The sequence below is a fragment of the Rhinichthys klamathensis genome, unplaced genomic scaffold (assembly GCF_029890125.1).
Source record: "Rhinichthys klamathensis goyatoka isolate OS25496 unplaced genomic scaffold, OSU_Roscu_1.1 h1tg000407l_1, whole genome shotgun sequence".
In the NCBI taxonomy this organism is placed as follows: domain Eukaryota; kingdom Metazoa; phylum Chordata; class Actinopteri; order Cypriniformes; family Leuciscidae; genus Rhinichthys; species Rhinichthys klamathensis.
Genome location: NW_026606908.1, coordinates 519,767 through 531,399, shown reverse-complemented (window position 1 = coordinate 531,399; position 11,633 = coordinate 519,767). Strand labels below are relative to the sequence as shown.

The window sequence follows — 11,633 nt, the reverse complement described above, 5'->3', positions numbered from 1 at the left end:
GTTCAATACTCTGTCCATTTGTGCACCGGGGTAGTTTCCCATGAATAATGCACACTGACATAGACATGCCATTATTTCACCTGATGGGCCTTTATGAAATATGTCTATCAATGTTATTGATGTGGGAGTCAGAACAAGACCAATAGACGTTTCAACATTAATACATTGCATTAGCATGGCACAGATTTACCAATGATGAGCATGGTGCTTTAGGGGGGGAAAAAACTTTAGACTTTATCAGTCAACAGTGCATAACATTATTATACATCATATTAGAGTTGACGTTTCCTAAAATAAAGCAATTTAAAATAGTTGTTTACAATTCTACGTCCAAACAATCATCTTATCACAGAATTAATGTTTCAGATGTAGCTGCATATGACTCATGATTTAGCCTTGAGACATTCTAGGATTGTGGGATTTATGGTGCAGCTCATCCTTTTGCATTTATGTGTGTGTGTGTGTGTGTGTGTGTGTGTGTGTGTGTGAATGCACTTTAACGCTGTCCAATTCTGTTGATAAGAATGCGGGCAGAGGATTAAGAGACTTTAGTTGCTTATAGTTCAGATGGCTGTTATACTTGCACATTTACTCTTTCATATGCAATCACCCCGACCTCTCTCTCTCTCTCTCTCTCATCCACCCACATACACAGATTATGTCACTGCTATTAATCTTATAGCATAAACAAGTGCAGTGTCTGCCATGATGTTCTTTCATCTCACTAAAACATTTACGGCTCCCGTTGTCTAGCATGTTCCGTCTGTGGCTTCCTGTAATCACAGAGTTAAAGTGCTAAGGAGTGCGAATGAGGAGTGAGAGAAAGGTAGAGGTGCGCATGAAGAGGGAGGTGCAGGGTTTTCAAAAGGATGGGAGGGTTTCTGTTGAATCCTGATGGTCCTCTGGCAGATTGACCACAGCAAAATTGATTCGCTCTTCCCGTATAAACAGAGAGCAACAGGAACAAAAGAGGCTTAAGACTGAAAAGTGAGCATTTCACTTTGAGATTAACTGAGAGTGGCAGACTGAAAAAGACTGAGGGATAAACACAAGTGGACTTACAAAGAGAAAGGTGAGTAAAAAACGTTCACCTTGTTTGCTCAGATGTTAGTGACCATAGCTTATTTGACACTTTAAAGCTGAATTATGTTGGACACAGCAAGCTTCAGTGAAATAACACATCTCTTTTGAACAAATTTGTTATATTTTGTCCTGTTTTACTGTTTTGTTTCCTTGTTCATAATATGTTCTCCCTATTTTCCTCCGCGATTATTTTCTAAGTGAGAATGTTTTTGGTAGCGCTATACAAGCTATAGCACATCAACACTATTTATTGCAATAGTTAACATAACAATGAACAATATGTTTACAGCATTTATTTATCTGTTAATATTAATTTCTAATTTTAATGACATTTTTTAAAATTTAAAGATGTATAATATGACCTCCAAGTGAACAAATGTATATTTATAAATAATAAATATAATAAAATGTTTCAAAATATATAACAACATTTTTATATTTAAAAAAAATATTGTTCCTTGTTAGTTCATGTTAGTTTATGATGTTTAATATTAAAGTTAATACACTCTAAAAAAGTTACTTTTTTTTAAGTACAATCAATTTGGAAGTAATTTCAACTCAAATTACATTAAACTGAACTTAAACTGAACTTAAAAAACTTGTTTTGAAGAGTTAAAGCAATGTAACTGGTTACAATGTAACAATGTCATAACCTATTTTGCAGTGATATAAAACATTACTGTAAAGTGCTACTAAATGCCATGTAGTAATTTTCAGTAAGCACATTTACACTGTGAACTAACATGAACAAACAATGAGCGACTTTATTTTTATTACCTAATATTAACAAAGATCAATAAATACTGTAACAAATGTATTGCTGGTTGTTAGTTCTTGTTAGTTAATGCATTAACTAATGTTAACGAATGAGACCTTATTGTAAAGTGTTACCGTTTTTCTAATAATTTGATAACATGCTTCAAAAGTCACATTTCTGTAAAGTGCATTCATACTTGATACAACAGAGGATTGATGCTTCGATAATAATTGTCAAATGACTTTTGAACTATTTAAATTAATTGAAAGCAAAACACAGTATTCATTTTGAATACTATTGCTTTTACACAAAATCATTTTGGTCTTACGGTTTAATGTTGAGAACATGAGCTTTAATACTTATGTTTGAATATGCGACTGTATTTTTCCCAGATTTCATCAAAGCAGCACTGTCTCATTATGTCTTTCTCTGTCTCTGTTAGTTCATGTCTAAGAGAGTGAATGGCTCATGGATGGGGTCTGTCCCGTCCTCCGTTCCTCATGTCTTCCGCTCACAACTCTCTTCATCCGCTGACCTCAGCATAGCCATCTTCCTCATCATCACGGGTCAGTAATCTGTTTCTATGTCATTATTAATGCTTCATTAGTATTTTTGAAGATATCTTTCAAATTATTATTGTTTAGCATAGCAGGGTTGAGCAAATTTAGCAAGACCACTATTAAAAATGCATCTACTGTCCATTCTCTTCTAATTTTTTTTCATCACAGATTATTATCAGCATAACAATTTATGCCCCCATTTAGTAGACTCTTGTATTCAACGCAACAGTAATATTGGACACATGAACTGTATATTAAAACCTATTTATACTATAAAATTCATTAAAGTGCCCCATTTTGCTTTTTTAAAGGTTTTAATTTTGTTTTGGAGGTCTCCTATAATCGCTTTACATGCATAAGGTAAAAAAAACACTATTATTTTCTCATTATAAATTGCAATACCTCTTTTCTCACAGCGTCTAAATCAAGGATTCAGTCTTTCTAAACTCCTCTTTTCTGAGAACCTTCTTTGCTCTGATTGGTCAGATGGCCCATTCTGTTGTGATTGGTCTACCACTTACAGTGTCAGAAACGAAACAACCATTACCATATCTGAATTTCAGCCCCGGAGTCTTCCTCAGTGGATTGACTGACAACACAAACCAAACTCTTTCAGGCCTTAGCTACAACTACAGTGTTTGAAGCGGGGCAAAGTAGACGTTGATTGAAGACCATAGGCTGGCATTATGCAAATTCGTTACAAACTTACGTAGGTTTGTGCAGGAAGTGAGTCTGGAATTACTGAAGACTCATTTCAGAATCGGTTCTTTCTTTTGGGAGATAATAACTACATATGTCGTGCACTTTGATCTTTTGAACTTTGCTGACCTTTACATTCACAAACATATATAACACACTAGATGAAAGGTAATATTCGAAAAAGCATAAAAGGGGGACTTTAAGAGGTACATCAATAAATGGTATCACTTGACATATATCATGTTTTGTTTATAGGTTTTTGTAAAGCAAGTGTTTTATGTTAGTGTTTGGTCACTACGACTGATCTGCAGTCAGAACCTATGCAATGTAAAGACACCCTCTACAATCAATACACTGATTTGCAAAGCAAATACAACTGCAATGACACAGCCATTTAAAAACTGCAGTGCAACCAGAGGGGTTTACATGCAGCAGATCTAACACAGTTATGTTTGTCTTACAATGGCTGTGGGTTTGGAAGGATCATATGAATTGGTGTGCTTGTATGGGAAAATAATCTCACAGTAATAAGATAATATTGATAACATCAAATCAACATTTTAGCTCCCTGCAAAAAAAGTTAATTGTCCAGCAATTTGTATAGTCTTAAATATCAGTAACATGATAATGCATCATCCAGAAGCGAAGTGAAGTGAAAAGGTTTGGAGATCTCTCTCAAATACTGGTAAAAACTGCTCATTTCCAGTATGGGTAAGTTGGTACACTTTCCATGTCAGGTGGTACAAGTGGCCTATATATACATACAACTGGTTGTACGGCATAAAAACAGTCAAAAAATGAATTTAAACACTTTGAAATGTTATTTAACAACTGAGACTTGCATGTTTAAACACATTGTTCATGACTCAAAAATATGCATTACATCAGTTTTGTACATTTTTTAAAATGTAAAGCTTTATTTGTCAATGACCCATATAGGCCTATATATATATATATATATATACTCACCTAAAGGATTATTAGGAACACCTGTTCAATTTCTATTTAATGCAATTATCTAATCAACCAATCACATGGCAGTTGCTTCAATGCATTTAGGGGTGTGGTCCTGGTCAAGACAATCTCCTGAACTCCAAACTGAATGTCAGAATGGGAAAGAAAGGTGATTTAAGCAATTTTGAGCGTGGCATGGTTGTTGGTGCCAGACGGGCCGGTCTGAGTATTTCACAATCTGCTCAGTTACTGGGATTTTCACGCACAACCATTTCTAGGGTTTACAAAGAATGGTGTGAAAAGGGAAAAACATCCAGTATGCGGCAGTCCTGTGGGCGAAAATGCCTTGTTGATGCTAGAGGTCAGAGGAGAATGGGCCGACTGATTCAAGCTGATAGAAGAGCAACTTTGACTGAAATAACCACTCGTTACAACCGAGGTATGCAGCAAAGCATTTGTGAAGCCACAACACGCACAACCTTGAGGCGGATGGGCTACAACAGCTGAAGACCCCACTGGGTACCACTCATCTCCACTACAAATAGGAAAAAGAGGCTACAATTTGCAAGAGCTCACCAAAATTGGACAGTTGAAGACTGGAAAAATGTTGCCTGGTCTGATGAGTCTTGATTTCTGTTGAGACATTCAGATGGTAGAGTCAGAATTTGGCGTAAACAGAATGAGAACATGGATCCATCATGCCTTGTTACCACTGTGCAGGCTGGTGGTGGTGGTGTAATGGTGTGGGGGATGTTTTCTTGGCACACTTTAGGCCCCTTAGTGCCAATTGGGCATCGTGTAAATGTCACGGCCTACCTGAGCATTGTTTCTGACCATGTCCATCCCTTTATGGCCACCATGTACCCATCCTCTGATGGCTACTTCCAGCAGGATAATGCACCATGTCACAAAGCTCGAATTATTTCAAATTGTTTTCTTGAACATGACAATGAGTTCACTGTATTAAAATGGCCCCTACATTCACCAGATCTCAACCCAATAGAGCATCTTTGGGATGTGGTGGAACGGGAGCTTCGTGCCCTGGATGTGCATCCCACAAATCTCCATCAACTGCAAGATGCTATCCTATCAATATGGGCCAACATTTCTAAAGAATGCTTTCAGCACCTTGTTGAATCAATGCCACGTAGAATTAAAGCAGTTCTGAAGGCGAAAGGGGGTCAAACACAGTATTAGTATGGTGTTCCTAATAATCCTTTAGGTGAGTGTATATATATATATATATATATATATATATATATATATTACTTTTAAAAACCTTACTGTAAAATTACACATATTGTCCCATTAAAACCAAATATAGACCTATATTTTTAATATTAAAATGATCTATTTAATTTATTTCTGGCTTTTATTATTACCTTAAATATAACTGAACTTTTGGTCTGTGTAAGATGACGGTCGACACTAAGATCTACATTTCTGTCCCAGGTGTGGTGTCGGTGGTTGGGAATGGGCTGGTTTTGGTGGTTTACGGTCAGAGGAGAAAGAAGCTCAGGGTACACGAGCTGATGACAATCAATCTGGCAGTTTGTGATTTCGGCTACAGCCTGCTGGGGGCGCCGTGTCTCGTCATCTCAAGGTACCACCACTGCACTGACTGCAAGTTTACATAGGTTGACATGTATTTTGAAGGGTTTCACTACTTTGCTTGGCATGGCAATGGTGTACATTACAAGCAGCATATAAAAGCTCTCTTTACTAAAGCCTGTATTAGTCTACGACATCGCAATGCATCACTCGCTCTTGTTATTATCCCGCGGAGTGTGTGAGTGTCAGTCAAGGCCAAAGTATTTTGCTAAGAGAGAAGATTGACAGTCCGAATATAAGCCATTGATGATGCTATTACATAATTTAGAACATCTATGCAAGGAATAATATTGATCTGATTTGACTTTAGAGAGGATTTAACAGGGACATTCGGTCAGGGCAAAACACTTTAGATGTGCTTTATTTTTCATTATTGCTTTATTTAATTCGTCTTTATACTTCTCTGAATGACAGGAATAGATTTTTGAGGGAAAAGAAAACAAAAAATCCTAACACTTTTGATGGAATTTGGAGTGGATTCTCAAGGGGTCAAAAGGGGTTCACTTTTATGTTGCTGAAAGTATTTTGTTCCTCCCACAAACCACCAAAACATGCGGTCAGGCGGAGGAAGATATAGAAATACTTCTGTGAAAAAAAGAAGAGAAAATACAGTTGTGTGGAAAAAAAATCATCATGGACTTTTGGCTTGTGGACTTGTATAAACATACAACCTCAGTTTATAAAAAAAAACTTTTAAAGTGTAGTCTTAGAGAAAATAAACTGCAGAATGTGAGCATATTAAATAGAGTTCTTATGGATATTTTTGGATTTGCTGTGCTCAGGATTTTGTTAGAGCTCTAAAATGTTTTTTTTTTTTTTCTGTTTGTCTCTCTTAGTCTGTCCCATGCATGGATTTTCGGGGAAACGGGATGTATGTGGTATGGGATTCAGGGCTTTGTTTTTGGTATTGGGTCTCTCATCACCACCTGCCTTATCTCCCTCGACCGCTGCTTCAAAATCTGTAGCTTTCGATATGGTAATTCTCACTTTTTTATCGTTCGAAGTGTCATTTTGTTTAGATTTGTACATCAGTTTTGTACATTATGATTTGAATTCTTGAACATTACTGAGACATGCAATTAAAGGGATAGTTCACCCAAAAATGAAAATTCTGTCAGTAATTACTCACCCTCATGTTGTTCCAACCCCGTAAGACCTTCGTTCATCTTTGGAACAAAAATTAAGATATTTTTGATTAAATCTGAGAGCTGGATCACTCCTCCATAGGCTTCTTAAGGGATCGAAACTGGCCGGCCCAAAAGTTATGAAAGACATCGTTAAAATAGTCCGAGTGACTACAGTGGCTCAACCTTAAGTTTATCAAGCGACGAGAATACTTTTTGTGCACAAAAAAACAATAACGACTTTATTCAACTATTCATTTCCTTCTCTGTGGGCCGTGATATTTCACGTAGTGATATTGCACAAAGCTTCTAGGTTGCACGTCACACTTAGGCTCACTATTGGCCGACGCTGGTCACGTGTGTGATGTGTGACGTACAACCTAGAAGCTTTGCGTAGTTTCACTACGTGAAATATCACGGCCGTACAGAGAAGGAAATGAATAGTTGAATAAAGTCGTTATTTTTGTTTGTTTTTTGCGCACAAAAAGTATTCTCGTCGTAACCTCAAATAAGAGCACACATCAAAGTATTAGTATAATTGCCTTAATATTACTGAATAGTTTGTATGATATTAATAGGTTACTTATAAAGTCTGTAAGAACAATATTACATAAGCACAATGCCACTAAGTCAAAGTGGAATCTACATTGTAATTATCAAATTATTTTAATTTGTACTGAACTATTTTGATCAGCTGTTAAGTCAAGTACATTTTCAACTAGCTACTTTAATGAATAAAATATATAAAAAAAAATATATATAAAAAAAAATAATAATAATAAAAAAAATAATAATAAAAAAAAAATCTGGATATCTAAAAAAACAAAAAAAATTCCCAAAATGTTTCCCAAAAAATAATTCAACAGCACTTATTTTTTTCTCAGACAGAGAGAGAACAGCAAACACTGAGAGAATGAGATCACTTAAGCTGATTTGTTATTGAAGAGATTTATTTGCCATAATTACAATTTGCCTCCCTATAAAAGTATAGTATGTCATTACACAAAATCACCAAAAAGATTCTAGTTGTCATTTAGGTATATATATATTCAGTGCAAAACATAGATTTCTTTTTCTGATGGACTGCGCATCTTTCTTTCAGCTAACAGTATCATCAGGCTGTGACAATCGATACAATAATACATTTTAGTCCTTTGCAGCAACTATAGACCAATGAAGCAAGCTTTTAGATGTTTACTAATGCACATTTTCCTTTGTCTCAGGTCAGTGGATTGAAAGAAGGCATGCCTCTCAGTCTGTCGCTCTGGTGTGGGTCTATACATTGTTCTGGGCCTCACTTCCGGCATTTGGGTTTGGTAGTTATGGCCCGGAACCGTTTGGAACCAGCTGCACCATAAACTGGTAATGAACCATAGCCATTAGTAACTGTAAAGGGGTTGCTAACCTATTCCCCAGTGATTTGTTGGTGTTTTCAGAATGCATTCTCAAGGGCTTTCAAAAGACATTCACAGCTGAAAGTTATTTTACCCACAAACCAGAACATGTGTGTTGATGTGTTCATGCATTGCTTCCTGTGGCCTCAGGTGGAGGATGAAGTCTTCACTCAATGATAGAGTCTATATTTTCCTGATCCTGTCGCTCTGCTTCGGAGTTCCCACCCTCACTATAATCGCTTCATACCTTGCTATCCTCATCAGGGTGAGATAAACAGAGAGATTATCAGTATTACTATGGATTCTAAAACACTTGAAGCTAAGATAATTTTACCTCATTCTGATAAAAAAAAGTCATGTTTATTTGACAGTTAACTGCCAATGTTTACTGAAGAACCATTAAGGTGAATTGAAGTGTTGCTACAGTGTTGTGTGATTTCAGGTGTATCGGTCTGGCCGCATGTTGGCTTCAATCCCTTCATCAAATGTCACTCACAACAGCAAAGATCTTCGGCTGACAAAGGTACAAGCTCTAACTGATCACCCAGAATACCTTTGGAAAGGACCCTCTTCTTAGACATAACTATTTAACGTTACTATTTAACGAGAGGGCGATTTTTTTAAGAATCCGCACTATTTGATTTGAACGAAAACATACATTTTTGAGGAAAAAAAGTAATTATGAAGGTCCACCCCTAAACCTAACCCTAAGTGGTGTGTAAGCAGGTCGTACAAAAATGTACGAATTATATTGTACGGATTCATATGAATTCCCCACCAATTCGCCAAAACGTATAGGGGCCTAATAGTTATGAAATGACATGAAAGCGTATTGGTTGTTATTGTTCACAAATAAAATAAAATAAAATAAAATAAAATAAAATAAAATAAAATAAAATAAAATAAAATAAAATAAAATAAAATAAAATACAATAAAATACAATAAAATACAATAAAATAAAATACAATACAATACAATACAATACAATACAATAAAATAAAATAAAATACAATAAAATACAATAAAATACAATAAAATAAAAACAAATTACTGTAAATCAAATGGAACTAAATTAAATAAATGAAAAAATGTGAATGGCTACAAATTAATTTTAGTTTTTGGTATACCTTGACTGCCTGCTTGCTTTAAAGTTGGTAGGAAATTAGAAGTTGTGATCGTCTGAATAACAATAACAGTAAACTAAACTGAGAATTTTTACACAATTTTTTTTAAATGATACCAGTTAGCACAACTTTGATGGCCTTAAAACACTAAAAGATAAATAATTACATAAAAGGGACAAAAACCAAACTAAATAAAAAATGCTATCTAAAAGTAAAAAAATAAATAAAAAAACTATAAATAGCCCTGCTGATTTCATAGGGGACCTTATTTATCACAGGTCTGGTACAATGGATGTCTCCCCCAATTCTGGCCCTGCTTTTACCTCCCCATTTCTATTCAAATGTCTCTTTTTCATGATTCACATACAATTTCTCATTTCCTTGTATACAGTTTCTGAAACTTTCCGTTGCAGATAGCAGCAGTGGTGTGTTCCTCATTTCTGATCGCCTGGACTCCCTATGCGATTGTTTCACTGTACTCGGCTTTGACTGCCAGAGAAGAGCACCTCGCGGAAGCCGGAGGAACGGCTGTCCCGGGAGGAATATCAGGAACAGCCGTCGGCCATGGCGGAGGGATCTCTGACGTCTTTGGGTTTCCCTTCCTCATGAACTGGACCTCTTCAGAACACTTCGGAGATGCTTTTGGTACCTGGAGGAACATGACTTCAGATCATTCCCATTCAGTAGGGCATCATGGATCCAGTTCAACTGTGGATTCTGCACATGGAGGAATGGAGGAACACCGGCCACATCTTGTGTCCATCCTGAAGCCAGAGGTCACGCTCATCCCTGCTATGTTTGCCAAATCCCACTGCATGATAAACCCCTTCATCTACCAGATCATGAACCGCGACTTCAGGGAGGCCGTCTATGATCTCCTGTGCTTGAGAGGAAAAGATGGAGAGAGAAGGAGAGGAAGGAGCACAGATGGAAGTGATTCTGAAGGTCAGGAGCTAAATGATTACATTACTATTAGATCTTTCTATTGAATTCTATCTATCTATCTATCTATCTATCTATCTATCTATCTATCTATCTATCTATCTATCTATCTATCTATCTATCTATCTATCTATCTATCTATCTATCTATCTATCTATCTATGATTCTGAAGGTCAGGAGCTAAATGATTACATTACTATTAGATCTTTCTATTGAATTCTATCTATCTATCTATCTATCTATCTATCTATCTATCTATCTATCTATCTATCTATCTATCTATCTATCTATCTATCTATCTATCTATCTATCTATCTATCTATCTATCTATCTATCTATCTATCTATCTATCTATCTATCTATCTATCTATCTATCTATCTATCTATCTATCTATCTGTCTGTCTGTCTGTCTGTCTGTCTGTCTGTCTGTCTGTCTGTCTGTCTGTCTGTCTGTCTGTCTGTCTGTCTGTCTGTCTGTCTGTCTGTCTGTCTATCTGTCTTTCTGTCTGTCCGTTTCTATTCTGTATTTTTCTCACATTTCTGTTTCTATTTCTGTATTTTCCACACATGCAGGTCATCGTGGAAGCATCACCCTCTCTTATATTCACAGCTGGAGAAGAAGAAGCACACCTACAAGGCAGCCATCTGGGGAGCGTGTGAAAAAAGATTCCTCTCACAAGAGTAGAGGGAAGAGAGGGTCCTGTCAGGACAATGCGTCAGTCGGGTGGGCATCCTTGGACACTACAAACTTAGATACGCAGGCCAACTTAGAAAGAGAGAGAGGGACGCAGGTGGAAGGAGAGATGAACAATGATTTAGAGAATCCACCTCTAGCAGCTTGTTGATGGGCAAGGAGTGATGCCTGCTTATATCTAAGACGTAAACAGTTCTTAATGCAATTAGTCAGCTCAAAGTATATGTTTAGTTAAAATATAGTGGGTTTTTTGATAACAATTTTACAAACTAATGCACTCATTCAGTTTCACATTGGTTCTTTGACACATGAAGCTCTAGTAATTTTCATATGTATTTGGTCCTTTGTTTATTATTGAATCCAATGTATTTATTTATTTATTAATCTTTTGTGAAACCAAATATTTTATGAATTTACATATGGTATTTAAGTTTTTATATAGGCTCGTTAGAGAGCACTATCCAGTCCAAAGTATTGCAAAATACTATTTCTGAATAAATGTGAAATGTAAATAAAATGTACAACAATGAAAAGACTTTGATGTTTATTTTGTAATTTGCAAATAAAAAATAAATAAATCAGAAGCCCTGTAAGACCCAACGAAGTACAATGGCTATTTGTTGCAGATTTGTGACGTCAGCATTGCTTTGTTAATATTATGAATGAGGTAATATGTTTTTACCGTAAGT

General features: G+C 36.1%; 1 protein-coding gene across 1 annotated transcript; it reads left to right on the top strand.

Moving 5' to 3' along the window:
• The first annotated feature begins 789 nt into the window (after positions 1 to 789).
• On the top strand, positions 790 to 11,494 carry opn9 (opsin 9). The gene is made up of 9 exons (XM_056234909.1): positions 790 to 1,072; positions 2,283 to 2,406; positions 5,506 to 5,656; positions 6,501 to 6,640; positions 8,012 to 8,150; positions 8,333 to 8,447; positions 8,625 to 8,705; positions 9,721 to 10,252; positions 10,824 to 11,494. Exons 2-9 carry the CDS (start codon positions 2,286 to 2,288, stop codon positions 11,093 to 11,095), a joined length of 1,551 nt encoding a protein of 516 aa, XP_056090884.1. The 5' UTR covers positions 790 to 1,072; positions 2,283 to 2,285; the 3' UTR covers positions 11,096 to 11,494.
• Positions 11,495 to 11,633: the final 139 nt, after the last annotated feature.

What these genes read in the sequence shown, in the direction of transcription:
- opn9 (XM_056234909.1), top strand. Translation starts at nt 2,286, where the DNA reads ATGTCTAAGAGAGTGAATGGCTCATGGATGGGGTCTGTCCCGTCCTCC. An exon ending in ACCAGCTGCACCATAAACTG is followed by an intron (nt 8,151 to 8,332) that starts GTAATGAACCAT and finishes CTGTGGCCTCAG; the next exon opens with GTGGAGGATGAAGTCTTCAC. An exon ending in ACCTTGCTATCCTCATCAGG is followed by an intron (nt 8,448 to 8,624) that starts GTGAGATAAACA and finishes GTGTGATTTCAG; the next exon opens with GTGTATCGGTCTGGCCGCAT.